Below are 16756 nucleotides of genomic sequence, written 5' to 3' on the forward strand. Positions count from 1 at the left end.
GAGCCCATGGTCCACTGAGGTGGATGGCACGTGTTCCTCTTACTGTTTGTCAGAATAATACACATGTATGTATCTATGTGAAGTAAGAGTGTCTGGCCAGCAAGTGGCATAGAGGTTGGGGCAGCTGTATCCCACATTGAATTCAGGATCACACCATGTGCTTGTGCTGGCGTGCCCAGAATCCCAAGAGGAGAATGGAGGAGAAGGGATTGGATTTCAGCACATGGCCATCCCCCTTGGGATATGATTTCTCATTTTCCCTCCCTTTTTCTCTCTCTCTCTCCATGGCTAGTGTGTCCTATAGCAAAAAAGGAAAAGAAAAAAGGAAGTAAAATTCTTATGACTGCCAAACTATTTGGATACATAATGAGTTGCTAAGGGAAAGGTGGAGGAATTCTAGGACTTACTAATACATTGAGAAAGCCATTTTTGTGTAGTTTTAAAGGATACTTAGGATAATGTACAATTAAATTGTAAGTACTGGAAGATATAGACTGATAAAGTATTGTTCTGATTCAGAGAATGATACTTACAGGGTTTGGAATGAAGAGTTCTGTTTAAAAGTTCCAACATTTTCAGTTCTACTTTTCACTACTTAAAACTGGTAACTGGAATCCTGCCCCCTGTTCTCTCTGTACAGGTTATCTTGTTCCTGATAATGTTGGTTATGCGCAAACGTGTTGCTCTCACCATTGCCCTGTTCCATGTGGCTGGCAAGGTCTTCATTCACTTGCCCCTGCTAGTCTTCCAGCCCTTTTGGACTTTCTTTGCTCTAGTACTATTTTGGGCTTATTGGATCATGACATTGCTTTTTCTTGGCACTACCGGTAAGAAAATACATTGCTTCTTTCTTTTGCATTAAAATATTTTAAAACATTAGAGAAAGAGAGAGAGAGTTCTTCAGACATTTGTTGACAAAAATCTGATGCCATCAGAACTAGTAGTGCTAAAAGCTCTCAATAACCCAGTCCCTACTCATGATTTTTAAGGCATCCTAGCACTGTAGGTCTAGACCAGGAAAGGCCCGAAATTGCATTCTTGTCTTGTGATCTTCATGAATTTGAAGAATGTTCATGTACTCACTCAGAGATTTAAATTTATCCTGAGGTGAACTGATGAAAGCACTACCACTCTGGAGTTGCCTCAGATCCCACTTATACCCCTAGATCAGCTTGTTTGCTTGGGATTTTCTAGTGCAGAATAGCCTGAACTTGTGAGAGCTCCTAATGAGAATACACTTTATAGTTAGACTCTAAGATTTGCTTGTAGCCCTACCTAATAAAAAAGTTAAGTATAAATGGAATTAATTGTGAGGAATAAGGATAGTAAATGTGGATATAACTTCTCTGCCTATTCAATACACACTCACCAATTGAATATGTTAATTTATATACTTCAGTTCTCTGTATTCGTTAATAATTTAAATCTATAATTATTGGATAAGTAATAGGCCTGAAAAAAATCGAAGTATTTGAAAATTTATACCTAATCTAAATAACTGGTAACATCATAATGGCTTTATTCAAATAGAACTACTTTCAGAAGCTTCTGTGGTGCCTTTGAAGAAATCAAAATGCATAATTATATAGTGTTTAATTGCCCACTTTTCAAGAGATCATTATTTTCATTCCTTAATGAAAAAGCTCTAAGATCAGCAAGTATGTTGCTTTGGGGTAGGGGTCTATTGTTGGAAATGAGACTAGCCTGTTATGTTTAATAGCTTTATATCTTGATTTGTACTTTATGTGTTGCTTCTTTCCTTCCTTGATATTTTCCTAGGCAGTGCTGTTCAGAATGACCAAGGCTTTGTGGAGTTCAAAATCTCTGGGCCTCTGCAGTACATGTGGTGGTACCATGTTGTGGGCCTGATTTGGATCAGTGAATTTATTCTAGCATGTCAACAGATGACTGTGGCAGGAGCTGTGGTAACATACTATTTTACTAGGTGAGAATTCATACTTGTCAGAAAATTCAAGTTCATCTAAGTGATTATGTCTGCAGTGATGTGGAGAGGAAGGAAATGAGATAGAAGCTAGTAAGAATTCTATTTTAAAAATTAGAAATGAATATGACAGCTGTTACAGTTTAATTCTGAGAGGTGACAAAGTGGGAGGTGATTTTATTCTTCACACTTTTGTGTAATTGTCTCAAAAATTTATCAGAACAGGCATGAAATAACTTATATCATATTTAGCAGAAAAATAAATCTTACAGTAGTGTGCTATATGTACCTTTACTTTATAGGAGAGTCCATCAAAAGACAACAAGATTTTTGTTTTGTTTGGATCCGAACAAGTGTAATGAGGCCCCTTTGCTAACTTCAGAGCTGAGTATTAAAGCTGTAGACCTGGCAATTTTCTATTGAACTGTCAGAGCAAGATCTTCTTAAATTCTGTTTTCTAATTGGATGGTTACCTCCATTAGTATTCACTAATAATTAGAGCCTTTAAAGCACAGTTTTATTTAACTAAGTATTAGAACTTCAGATCTCCATGAAACTACCATAGAGAAACAATGTTATACAGGACATCTGAGGCATTTATATTACTTATATATCATGTTGCTTTTTTGTCTTCAAGCTAGAGTAAGAATAATGAACTGAGTTTTTACTGCATTGGATTCTAGACTCTACTTGTGTTTCTATCCTTATCTAAACTTGAATTGTTTATTGCTCATTTTAAAAATAGGGATAAAAGGAATTTGCCATTTACACCTATTTTGGCATCAGTGAACCGCCTTATTCGATACCACCTTGGTACTGTGGCAAAAGGATCTTTCATTATCACATTAGTCAAAATTCCACGAATGATCCTTATGTATATTCACAGTCAGCTCAAAGGAAAGGTAAGAGGAAAATGCTTTTCTGGACTTTCTATGGGCATATTCCAGACCTCAGCTCTACATATAGTAAAGAACCCAACATAAATGCAAAGCTGTGAATGTTTTCCTCAGTCCTCACAAGGTGGAATCCAGTCCTTCCACTTTCTCTTCCACTTCTGCACCACATATGCTCTGGCAAAATTCATCTCATCACTGGTTACCCAAAGTCCCATGCTTGTCTTCCTCGGTGTTGACTGGCACACCTTCCTCCTTAGAACCTCATTCCTCGTTTGACTGGAAGAATAGCATGCATTTCACCATAAATTAGCTCCAGTGCATCGCTCCCTAGAAACCTCCAGTCTCCCAAACACTTGTCTTTCTCTCTTCTCTACTCCCATAACATTTAGTATCTACACCGTTTGTGGATTCTAACATTTTTTATGTTTAATCTTTTTTTTTTTTCCTACTACATTGTAAGTTATTTGCTGTTCTTATACACCTCACTATATTTTATATGCAGGAAGTACTAAGTAAGTGTTGAATTGAACTGATTAAAAGTAGTTCAGCCAGTGCATTTGAAGGAGGAAAAGGGTGGACATGGAGGCTTTGAAGTATAGGCTGACATTTTAAATTTTGTATTTATTTTTCTTATTTTTGAAGTCGTCTACATGATGTTTTGATTCTTCAGTTTTAAAATTATTTTACTTTTCCCTTGCCCAGGAAAATGCTTGTGCACGATGTATGCTGAAATCTTGCATTTGTTGCCTTTGGTGTCTTGAAAAGTGCCTAAATTATTTAAATCAGGTAAAATATTTTAAAAATAAATCTAACATTCACTTTCAGAGCTAATTTTGTTGTTTCTTTTTCCTAAGATAATTGAAATATGTTTTATTTTATGGTGTGTATATTATACATTGATCAAGTATGTATATTTCAGTCATATTCTTATTTTTTACATTAATGTATATTGGGGGTCAGCAGGTGGCATCGTGGTTAAGTCTCTGGACTCCCACATGGCCGACCATGGTTCAAGTCTTAGACCTGGCAGCTTGCTTTCTCACTTTCTCTCTCTCTCTCTCTTTTTCTTTTTCTCTGTCTCTGGCTCTTTCTCTGTTTCTGTCTCTCTCTGATGCATGCATGTGCCTTATAGCAAAATTTAAAAATAATAATAATAATAATATGTAAATAAATAATTCTTTTGAAAAATCAATATATGTTCTTAATCAGGTTCATCATTATATTAATTTTAATATAGGGACAGACATAATCAGGGCTCATCTTTTAGGAAAAGCATTTCTCTCTAACCCTTGAATTCACATCTTTTCATTTTTTATTTTCCCTAAGACTCAGTCTACTGTACCCATTGTTCTTTAATTTTTTTTAATGTTTAGAAACATTAGTGTAAAACTGTCATGACATATTTTTTTCCAGTTGTGTACTAATACTGAAAACTAGTGTGCTACATGTGCCCCCACCTTTTTATTGTTGTCGTTCACCTGCTAAACAGTATGATATTGGCCTGGGAAATATCAAAGGAAGTGCTTTTTCTTTTTTTAAAGAGAGATTTTTGCTGCAGGGCACATACACTTGGTGGAGAGACAGAGAGACAGAAAGCGAGAAATTACCCCATGGAGCAAATAGCCATGCCACAATCTCTTCTCCTTCATCCTTCTCTTGGGATTTTTGGCATGCTTACCCACATGCCCAGTGTTGAGTTTTAAGCCACTGCTGGGTCCAGGGCTCAAACCGAGATCAACTACATGGGAGTCCAGCAATGTAACCATTATACCATCTGCTGATCCCAGGAAATGCTGTTTCTAAAGGTGACTAGAGGAATTGGTGCTTAAGGGATAACAGTTCTAAGGGGAGTGAGCCAGTCCTCTGTCCTGTATCTCAGCACATAGGACTTACTGGGAGCAGTCTGTTTCTTCTTCTTCTTCTTCTTTTTTGTACTGCTTTTCAGTTCCCCCAAAATCAATTTTAATGTATTAGTGCCCTCATCTAATAGGCTAAAGACTGATTGATTTTCTTACCATTTACCTGTAAGTGATTGCAGAGTGGCATCGCACTTTTCATTCACTCCAGGATAGTCAAAGGACGATGGTCTTGTGGTCATGGTGTGGAACATGCCTGGTCTTTGCTTTATTGTGGTTGAATGATTAATAGGAAAAAGTAGGTATGACCTTTTATTCACAGAACACATTCTTGTAGCTCATTATACAAGTTGAGTATCTTATCCAAAATGCTTAGGATCAGAAGTGTTTCAGATTTTTAATTTTTTCAGATTTTAGAATGTGTGTGTGTGTATACATACATACACACACACATACATACATACATACATACATACATGATGGGATATCTTGGGGATGGGACTAAGTCTAAACATGGAAATTCACTTATGTTTCATAAACATCTGACACATAGCCCGAAGGTAATTTTATACAATATTTTTGTACCGGGAACCAGCAGTTAGTGTAATGGCTGTGTCGCTGGACTCCCACGTAGTCGACCGCTGTTCGCGTCCCGGACCTGGTGGCTTAAAACTCAAGCCGGGCGCGTATGCATGCATGCCCAAGATCCCAAGAGGAGAATGGAGGAGAAGGGATTGCGGCATGACCATCCCCCCTGGGGGGTGATTTCTCTCTTTCTGTCTCTATGTCTCTCTCTTTCTGTCTGGTGCGCGCACATGCCCTATAGCAAAAAAAATCTCTCAAAAAAAAAATATTTTTGTACCATATACAATAATTTAGTATTGTAGGCTTGTGACTAGTACCCATCATGTGAATTCAGGTGTAGCATTTTCCACTTGAGGCAGATGTCAATGTTCAAGAAGTTTCAGATTTTGAAATTTTGAGATTTTGAATTTTGGACTTTCAGATTAGGCATGCTCAACCTATGTAGGAAATACACATTGTTTGGAAACTCAGTATTAAAATAATTATTAACAACCATAACAACCTAAAAAGTTCTTTAAAATTTGGTTTCAGGTCAAGTCATCTTTATCAAAAGTTGATGAACAAACTAAAGGTCTTTTGTACCTGTCACTAAGTAGCTTATCCAGAGCGCTATGCTAAGTGCAATTCTCTAGTCTTGGTTCCTGCTGCCTTCCCCAAGCACCTTTTGTTTTTGCAGATTCCCCAGTGTGCCTGGAAGAACTTCCCTCTAACACTTGCTGAGCTCCTACTAAGCTTTTTTTATTTTTTCAAAGAATTATTAAATTTAATTAATTGGTTATTTATTTTAAAATTTGACTAGAGAAAGACAGAGAGAGAGCTGCCAGGTCCAGGAGAGAGAGAGTGAGCTGTCAGGTCCAGGACTCAAACGGTGGTCAGCCACGTGGGAATCCAGTGCCCTACCAGCCACCTGCCAGCCCCCCTACTGAGCATTAATGATTCTACTTAACATCACCTCTAAAAAGCTGTTCCTCATAACTCCAGCCCCACCACAGAGCTTCTGAAACTCCAGTTTATACCACGTGCAAACATAAAGAACACTACATTGAAATGGTTTATTATTACCTTTATCTTTAGATTTCTGACTCCTTAAAGGCAAGGATCTTAATTTGCTTCCCCAGAAACTAGCTCAGTGCCTTGTACACAATAGTGGTCTTTAAATGTTTTCCTGAATGAATAATTAGTTAAATCAGTGAACATTTGGATTCAAAAACACAAAAAAGATGACATAAACCTATAAATTAAGACTCTCAAAAAGATGTGCAGTTAGATTGAAGGAAAAAGAATAAACCGTATGTCAAGATAATCAAAACTAGGTAAAACAAAAAACAAACCAAAAAAATGGGGGTTTCAGCATATCCCAAGCTAAGCATTAGCAATTTACTATTAACAGTCTTGAGATGTTCTTTCTTGTACAGGTTTTGTCTATTTGGGAATCCCTGTTTTGCATGCATAATGGTTGAGATTTCAAGAAGAGCGTTAAAATAGTAACATATCAACTGTGTGAGCAAAGGTTTAGAGAAAGCAGTTTTGAACTCATATTTAGTAGTTCTGTCAAGGAATATGAAGCACTCCAGGTTGGGGAACCTGATCACCTGTGGTTCTTCCTGTCTCCCATGCTCAGAGTGAATGCTTCGTTTGAAACGAGGTCAGCACAGCTCTGCAGGGGAGGCATTATTCCTCCTGTTTTATAGATGAGAACATTGAGACTGGTATCTTATGGCAGATCACTGGATCTGGAGGCAGAGAAAGTTTTCAAATCTTAAGTTTGCCTAGCTCACTCTTTTGTATCACACTGCCTCCTGTGCAGGTGTATACATATTTTTGTACGGCATAAAGAAAACAATAGTATAGTTTATTTACTAGAGAATATGCAAGCATCTCAAGTTTTCATGTTTCATGTTATAAAGTAAGACAAGTGATGATTTTAAAGAAAATTTATTTAAATCAAGAATTGCAGGGAACCAGCAGTTAGTGTAATGGCTATGTCGCTGGACTCCCATGTAGTCGACCGCGGTTCGCGTCCCGGACCCAGTGGCTTAAAACTCACACCAGGCGTGTGTGCGTGCATGCCCAAGATCCCGAGAGGAGAGTGGAGGAGAAGGGATTGCGGCGTGACCATCCCCCCTGGGGTGTGATTTCTCACTTTCTGTCTCTATGTCTCTCTCTGTCTGTCTGGCGAGCGCATGCGCCCTATAGCAGAAACCTCTCCAAAAAAAAAAAAAGAATTGCAACATACCTTAAATTCTTTAACCTTTTAAGAATGTAGGGGCCAGTCCCAATAGTATAGTGGTTAAGTTCTGTACCCAGGGAGTTGGCTCCCACATGGCCAGCTGAGGTTCAAACCTTGGCCTTGGTAACTTCAAAATTAGGCTAGACATGTGCATGCCCAGAACCCTGATGGGATGGAGAAATGGAAGGAAAGGGATTGTGGCATGATGACACACAGCCAAGGAGTGTTTTCTCTCCCTTTCTGGCTAGTGCATGTGCCCTTTGACAATTTAAAAATTAGAAGTCTAAGAATTTAGAACAAAATGGCATGGAACCTATTTGACATGGGTTTGGCTTTGTACCCTATTGTAGTCTGTTCTGGCCACTCTAACAAAATATCGTCCGGTGTGTTGGGACCAGCAGTTAGCATAATGGCTATGTCGCTGGACTCCCACATAGTCGACCACGGTTCGTGTCCCGGACCTGGTGGCTTAAAACTCACGCCAGGCGTGTGTGCGTGCATGCCCAAGATCCCGAGAGGAGAATGGAGAAGAAAGGATTGTGGCGTGGCCATCCCCCCTGGGGGGTGATTTCTTGCTTTCTGTCTCTCTGTCTCTCTCTGTCTGTCTGGCGAGCGCACATGCCCTATAGCAAAAACCTCTAAAAAAAATAAATATATCATCTGCTGTGTGGCTTGTGAACAATAGAAATCAATTCCTCATGGTCCTGGATGCTGGATTGTCATTTTTTAAGATTTATTTTATTGAACTTTATTTACTTATTTATTTGATTAATTAATTAAATTTGACCAGAGAGGGAGAGAGAAAGTGAGAAAGCAAGTCACCAAGTCTGGGACTCAAACCATGATCGGCCATGTGGGAGTCCAGGGTTCTTTTTTTTTCTGAGGGGGGGAGAGGTTTTCGCTATTGGGCGAAAGAGAGAGACAGAGAGATAGAAAGCGAGAAATCACCCCCCCGGGGGGATGGCCACACCGCAATCCCTTCTCCTCCATTCTCCTCTTGGGATCTTGGGCACATAAGCACATGCACCCAGCATGAGTTTAAGCCACCGGGTCCAGGACTTGAACTGCGGTCGACTCCATGGGAGTTCAGTGACATAGCCCTTATGCTAACTGCTGGTCCTGGGAGTCCAAGGTTCTTAACCATCACACCACCTGCCAGCCCCAAGGCTGGGAAGTCTTAAGACTGAGGCACTGGTAGATTTGAGATCTGGTGAGGGTTTGTTTCCTGGTTTGTACATGGTGACTTCTCACAGTGCCTTCATGTGGTAGAAGAGACAAAGGCAGCTTTCTAGGGCCTCTTCTTTATTATCTTTCTATCTATCTACCTATCTATTTTTGGAGAGGTTTTTGCTATAAGGCGCATGCACTCGCCAGAAAGACAGAGAGACACAAAGTGAGAAATCAACTCCCCCCCTCCCCCCCCGGGTAGATGGCCATGCCGCAATCCCTTCTGCTCCATTCTCCTCTTAGGATCTTGGGCACGCACACACATGCGCCCAGCTTGAGTTTAAGCCACTGGGTCCGGGACTCGAACCACGGTCGACTACATGGGAATCTAGCGACATAGCCATTACGCTAACTGCTGGTCCCTCTTTTTATTTTTTATGCTCTTTTATAAGGGCACTAATTCCATAGCATTTAAATAGTGACCTGATTACCTTATCAAAAACCCTGTCTTCTAATGCAATCACCTTCCTGACTCAATTTCAATATTTAAATTTTGGGGTAACATAAGCATTTAGAGTATATCTTATCACCTCCCTCACTTCAGATAAGGAAGGAATAATTATAATTCTCCTTTTCCTTATTTAGTTTATAAACAAAGTGTTGCATGTATCCTATCCTTTTCCTACCATTATTGCCTAGCTTGCCCCTACTGAGTCATTATGTAAATTCTAAACATTTAAGAGAATGTTGAGGTCCTTCATTAAAGAAAAGAAAGAAGGTGTGAAAATATGGAAACTGTCTTGTAGACAGATGGCCAAGCACGTTACCTGCATGGAGACCTTCAGCTGTAATATTTTCATTGACAAAACTAGCACTTTTCAGTGTATCCTGCCACTATAAAAAGTACTGTCAGAGTTCACGTAGGCTAACAGGCATTCTTTTTAGACAGGTTACTGGATAGGGCCAGCAAGTGGTGTGGAGGGTAAGGCCCTGGAATCTACATAACTGACTGTGTGGTTGTGGTCCTGGACTGGTGACTTGAAAATCATGCTGGGCACATGTGCCTGAAATCCTGAGAGGAGTACGGAGAAGGGATTGCAGCATGGCCATCTCCCCAGGCGGTGCTTTCTCTCTCGCTCTCTTTCTCTCTTGCAAGCATGCATACCACATAGCACAACTTAAAAAAAAAAAAAAAAATTGCCAGATGATGGTGATCTTTTATCTTGCTCCTAGGAGTTGAACAGTCTTAAGCTATGTCCTACCTGAGCAGATGTTGGGCACAGGAAGGATGTCTGAGAAGAAAGTGGGTGAACTCTCAAAATCCAACTAAGTAGTTTGTAGACAGTTGAGAGGACAGTTATTAGGAAAAGCTACAATCAACTTGGAAATTCTTAAGAACCTGAGCATGACTCTTTTTTTTTATTATTAGATATATAGGAATGGAGGGAAATTTCACTGGCCCATTGTGATCTAGCACATTTTAATTCCCGAATAGTTATTCTGACGTTTGTGCATGTCATGCAGCCCATCCTCCCATCTTGGGACTGAGTGAAAGAGCTTACGAATATCCACCTACCTTTCTTTTAGTCAGGTTGAATACAAAAGAGTTGCACAGATCTGTAGGAATTTGCCAGAAAGAATACATTCCTATGCGTATGTATCCTCCCCTGCAACTGAGGGGTGGAAAGGAGTTACTTCTGTTTATTCCTTGTTTCAAATAAATAGGCTGATATTGTAAAGGCAGATAGAATAGAGCAGGGTGAGGTGAGAATGAACCAGCAGATTCCATACAGAACCGAAGCTTCGGAAAGCTAATGAGGAAGACAGAGAAACTTTTATAGTTTAGTTTGTAAGCGGGCCCTTCTCTGGACGCAGCTGGGTGTGGTGATTACAGGAACAGATGGAAGTGCGTTGACTCTGGCTTGCTTTTGTTCCCTCTTTCAGAGAAACTCATAGTCAAAGCAGAAAGGGTACAAAACTGTAGGTAAGAGTGAATTGTTCCTCACTGGGGCTGGGGTGGACATAAGACATTACTGAGCTGATTTAAATGGGCTGTCCAGTTTCCTTCATTCCAGATATTACACTGCTTTTTAATAATCAGGATATACCACCTAAGATATATTGAATATCATAGGATATTTTCCCCTGGAAACCTATTATTAACATCTGATTCTTTAGTTCTTGATCTTATCTTAGAATGTCAGAAGTGAGGAATTACAGTGAAAATACTAGGGCCAGCAGGTGGCATAGTGGTTAAAGTACTGGACGCCCATATGATCGACCATGGTTTGAGTCCTGGACCTGATAGCTTGCTTTCTCACTTTCTCTCTATCTCTCTCTGGTCAAACTAAAACATAATAATAAATTAATTAAATTAAATAATTATTTTAAAAAATAAAGAAAAGAATGATGCTAAAAGGCCAGAAACTGTGGAGGAAGTTACTAAAACTTGAAATGAACAGATGGGGTTTATATCTCAAGAAGAATAAGCAGGTAGGTTCCATAGCTATAAACAAGATTGAGGTGATCCTCAGCCATATTTACAACAGGGGATCAACAAATTTCTTCTGTAAAGTAGCAGAGAATAAATTTGGGCTTCGTGGGCCACACAGTCTTTCACAAGTGCTCAATTCTGCTGTTGCCATAAAAGCAACTATTGACTTTAGGCGGAGTCTTCAAAGTCTGTGGAAAGCACATTATGAAAAACAATGCATGGATTTCCTAATTTTTGTATCAAAATAAACTCATACTTTCATTTTTTTCTTTGAAATTTATTTCTTCCATGAGAAGAGAGAGAGTCACATCCCCTCTAGTAGGGGTCCCACATTGTGATCCATATCTAGCCTCAACCAGACCTGAACCACAGGCACTCACATGCCTTGTGTGTTCAAGAAAGCCTGTGGACACAAACCTGGGAGTGAATCCAGAACCCTCCCCTGTGGGTTAGCTTTTAGAGTGCTGTTATGGCCATACCACTGTCTGGCCTCCTCCAGCTTTTTAAAGTACCCTTGTATGTAAACGAATGGGCTCAGCTTGTTCCAGTAAAACTTCATATGCACAAGCAGTCAGTTGACCAGATTTGGCCCAGGGGGTAGTTTGACAGCACCCCTAATCTAGAAGAAATTATTAAATGAGTGTTTTGTGAGTATTTAGGGAACTAGTGATAACCCGAGACCAGTCTGTGTCCTTTGAGAATAGGTCTTGCTGAGGCAGTTCTTCTCTATTGCTTTTCAGCAGGGTTACTGTTATACAAGATCAAAAGTATGGTTTATTTTTACTTCATTGAGGCATTCAGCAGAAAGTTTCAAAAGAAGCTTTTGTAGAAGATGGGGGAAATGTGGACCACTGCAGTGAGGTAGTTAACTCATTGATGTCTGTCATCTTTTAACTAAGAAGCATTGGCAGATGACAGTTAAAGGGGGCAAGTAGCAAATAATGCTAACAAAAAGCTTAATCATATGATTTCTAGAAAATAGCTTATATATTAGGTTTTGAGATTAAAAAAAAAAAAAAAAAAACTTCACAAACATAACATAATAACATCCTGATGGTAAGTTACTACAATTTGTGCGAAGGCCTTCTGTATGTCAGAATCATGCTATATGGGCCAACCCAGTGACTTAGTGGTTAAGAGAACCATATCCTACATGGCCAACTGTACAGCCCCAGCAGCTTGAAAAACGTACCATGTGTATGTGTGTACCCAGAATTGTGGTACAAAGGAGAAATTGGAGGAAAAGGGATTGTGGCATGATCATGTTCCACTGGAGGGGGGGGGCTTTCTTTCTCTCCTTCTGACTGACTGTTTTTCTTTTTCTCTTTGGAGAACACATATGGCGTTTGGCAAAATTTTTCTTTAAAAGCATACTGTATTTCTCCAAGAGCACCATAATTCCCTACTGTTCCATTGCTGGGAAAAAAAATAAAATAGGAACCACAGGTAGTGATCTACTCAGTATAGTAGCTTTTCCTTGGCTCTGAAATGTTCTGCATTCTTAGTGAACTTTATCTTATAATGGCAAATTAAATGTTTGGTAACTGAAACCTCATCTTCTTACCTGGTTTTTAATAACTGTCAAATAGACAGTTAGAACATTCATGAATTAAAGACTGTCTTTCCCTGGCTTAATGTTTAAAGCTTTGTAGACAACACAGTATAAGTAAAATCAGCCCCCTGACTCTTGCTTTTTATTAAATTTACCAGAGAGTGATTGCACTCATTGGAAAGAGATAAAGAAAATAAAAGAGGGAAAGTGAGGGGCCGGCAGGTGGCATGGTGGTTAAGGGCACTGGACTCACATGGTCAACCACAGTTCGAGTCCCGGACTTCATATCTTGCTTTCTCTTTCTCTCTCTCGCTCTCATTTTTGTTGTCCCTCTCTGGTCAAATTAAAATAAATAAGTAAATAAATAAATAAATTTAAATAAAATCTTTTAAAAAAAAAAAAGAGGGAGGGACCAACAGTTAGCGTAATGGCTATGTTGCTGAACTCATGTAGTCGACCACGGTTTGAGTCCCGGACCCAGTGTCTTAAACTCATGCCGGACACGCGTGTGTGTGTGTGCCCAAGATCCCGAGAGAAGAATGGAGGAGAGGTGATTGCGGTGTGACCAATCCCCCTGGGGGGTGATTTCTCGCTTTCTGTCTCTCTCTGTCTCTCTGGCAAGCACACGCGCCCTATAGCAAAAACCTCTCAAAAAAAAAAAAAGGCGGGGGGGAGGTGAGAAAGCACCCTGCTCTCCCTCCCTGGAATGATTACACTGCAATTCCTTCTCCTTCATTTCTCCTTCTGTTTGGGATTTTGGGCATGCATGCCACATGCCCAGCATGTTTCTCAAGCCGCCAGGTCCAGGACTTGACCCATATAGTCAGCCATGTAGAATATAGCCACCTTAACCACCATGCCACTGGCTGGCCCCAAATCACCCTTTCTGACCAGCATGTTTCCAGCAAGTTCATCACTTTGAACCCACCAAAAGTTTAAGTCAGCACTAAATGCAAAATTTCTAAGGACCGAAAGTTTTAGTCACAAAGCCCATATACCTTCCTTTCCTAAGGCTTAGACATACTTGCTATTACAATACTTAGTCACAGTTTCCAGGAAACATTAGCACTATTCTAGAATATAATGGAAGAAAAGGAACCAGTCTGTGACTAGTAGGTCAACGAGGATATGGGCAGCAGAAGCAGCTATAATTGAATGAAATTATATCCTCTGTGATTCATTCTCCTAAGGGACAGAAAGCCCCGCTCAATCTGACTTAAACAAGGGAGAGTGAGAGGGAGAAAGACCTGATTGACTTCTGTAACTGAAAAGCCCAGAAATCTGGATCAGTCTTAAAGATGCAAACATTGTCACCAAGGTCAGGAACCAAGTTTCTCCCTGCTTTGAGTTCCAAGGTGTTGGCCTTACCCACAGTTTCATTCCGTGACCCCAGTAGCTCTTCCTGTTATGTTGGCAAAACAGCTATGGCATTCATACCTCTACACCTTTCAAGAGTCCTGGGGGAGAGAAAGGAAACCTTTTCCCTGGAACTCCCAGGGAACAGCTCTGACTTTCATTGGCTCTAATTAGTTTGTCAGTCCCTAAGCAAATCAGGGTGGCCAGGTGGGCAGAACAGCAAGATTGGCTTATGTCCCACCCCCAAGCTAGAGCTAGTGTCAAATTCATTTAGACTCCAGGACAGAGAATGGGGAAGGGCCATTTGCTCAAAGGAGATTTGGGGTATTACCCCAAGGAAGGGGAAAGATATAAAATATCTTTCTGAAGAGCTGTGAGAAATGACAGTATAGAAAAAGCCTGAGAGGAGGTGATAGCTTTTCGAGATAAAACAGCACAAAGTGGATGTTCCAGATGAAACAGCACAGCCATCTGATGCCAGTGCACATCTCTGCAGCTTTTAAAGCATCACCGAGATGATTACATCACATCGCTGATACTCATAGCGATGAACGTGGGATATGTAGGAAGGATTAAATTAGGTTTGATTTACTAAGACAGGGAAGAAATTAATGCACGTTAGGGTTGTGTGTGTTTTAATAAACAATAGTGTTTTTAAAGGACCCAAAGGAAACCAACTGGAAAGTTTTGTTTTTTACTGTTTCAGGTTCTTTCTTTCTTTTTTAAAATGTCTTACATTTCTTTGTGCTCACTCTCAATCTGTATACCTTGTCAACGCCATGGGTTTAACTATGAGATATTTTTAGAAGTTATATTTTTATGGGCCAGCAGGTCACATGATGGTTAAGGGTGCTGGACTCCCACATGACTAGCTGCAGTTCAAGTCCTGAACCTGGCGGCTTGCTTTCTGTCTGTCTGTCTGTCTGTCTGTCTCTCTCTCTCTCTCTTTGTCCCTCTCTGGTCAAATTAAAATAAATAAATAGATAAATTTAAATAAAATAATTCTTTTAAAAAACTATGTTTTATATAATGTGCTTGGTTTATAGTTTAACAAAATAAGTTTCAGTTTATTGATGAAAATATTGTTTTGCTTTTGTCAGAATGCGTACACAGCCACAGCTATCAATAGCACCAACTTCTGCACCTCAGCAAAGGATGCCTTTGTCATACTGGTGGAGAATGCTTTGAGAGTGGCTGCCATCAACACAGTGGGGGATTTCATGTTATTCCTGGGCAAGGTTAGACCAAGTATTTTGTCTGAAACCTACAGTACATTTTTACATCTATAGATTTGCTCTTTAATTTTAAAAAGTATAGCCCATTACAAAACTACAAGTAATTTAATATAGCAAGCACTTACAAAGCTTTTATATGTAGCAGGCAGTTTTAATACTTTACATACATTGCGCTTATTTAATCCTCACAACAGATTTATAAGGTAAGTTTTCTTATTATTCACATTTTACACATGGGACAACTAAGAAAACTGAAGCAAGAGAGGTGAAGTCATTTGCCTGTTTTTCCTAACCTGTTTTGAACTGTAGAGAATTAGGAAACAGAGGCCAGTGAGTGGTGGTTTGGTGGTTAAAGCGATGGGATCCCACTTGCCCACTTGCATGGTTCAAGTCCCGGACTTGTAGTTTGAAAAACATGCCAGATGCACTTGTGTGCATACCCAAAATCCCAAGAAGAGAATAGAGAAGGAGTTGTGGTATGGCCATCCCTTCTCTTTCTCCATTGAGTATGTGTGTCCTATGGCAAATTTAAAAAAAAAAAATTAGAAAGCAGTATGCATAGTGATTAAGGGTTGCTGCATCTTGAACCTGATTCCCTGAATAGTTTTTAAAGTTTATTTATTTATTTCCTTTATATGGGAGAGGCAGAATTGTAAGTACCTTGGACAGGGTCCTTTCTGTGCAATCCTCCCCAGCCCTGCAACCACCCAGGATCATGGACATGCCTGCTTATGTTCTGGTAGGCCTGAGATATGAGGAGCCTTCCTCTATGGCCTCCAGCATGATGGGGCAACACCCCCACTGCCCATACCACTGCATCTGGTCTTGAGTTACTGGATTTATCACTTACTGGCGGTGGGACCTGAGGGAGGCTATTTAACCACCCTACATAACCTGTTTACTTTAGTGACATGTTATATTATAAAGTGTAAACTACTACTATTATCTGGCTTGTATGGCAGAGGATACCAAAGTTTAAATGGAGAGCTAATTAAATTGGCCAGATTTAGAGAACTAGAATGTGGCAGATGGAGTTCAAACTCAGGTCTGTCTAGTTTTTAATCATTTTTGTGCTATAATTGCCTCAACTGACAATAAATTTGTCCATGAACTTCTTTATTTAAAAGCCTTTTGATTCAGTTATTCTGATGATAGTAAACCACTCCTGGAAATAATTTTAAACACTGAAAAATACAGCATTGTATAATAGTGACTAATTGCAAACAATCTAATACCTAACAATAGGGAAATAAGGGGGAATTAGAGTTAACAGACTATTCACTTATTAAACCATGTTTTTCATTAAGAGTTTATAATACGGTGGGTAGGCAGGTGGCATGGTGGTTAAGGGCTCCCAAAGTTATCCAGTATTCTGCATTTTTAGCATCTCTATAATATAAGAACCATTAATATGTCTTCTGCTTGAATAAATGTATACACTCT

The 16756-nt window shown here is 39.6% G+C and overlaps 1 protein-coding gene across 3 annotated transcripts in view; it reads left to right on the forward strand.

The window, feature by feature from the left end:
* SLC44A1 (solute carrier family 44 member 1) overlaps positions 1 to 16756 on the forward strand; it is a gene marked incomplete at its 5' end in the record, with an annotated part of 163569 nt that overhangs the window by 76732 nt on the left and 70081 nt on the right. For all 3 annotated transcript variants that reach the window (XM_027772668.1, XM_027772667.1, XM_027772666.1), the window contains 5 exon segments: positions 641 to 827; positions 1780 to 1945; positions 2688 to 2844; positions 3541 to 3624; positions 15179 to 15316. In XM_027772668.1, coding sequence (XP_027628469.1) covers positions 641 to 827; positions 1780 to 1945; positions 2688 to 2844; positions 3541 to 3624; positions 15179 to 15316 — 732 coding nt within the window.

The sequence above is a fragment of the Tupaia chinensis genome, unplaced genomic scaffold (assembly GCF_000334495.1).
Source record: "Tupaia chinensis unplaced genomic scaffold, TupChi_1.0 Scaffold000291_1, whole genome shotgun sequence".
NCBI lineage: Eukaryota > Metazoa > Chordata > Mammalia > Scandentia > Tupaiidae > Tupaia > Tupaia belangeri.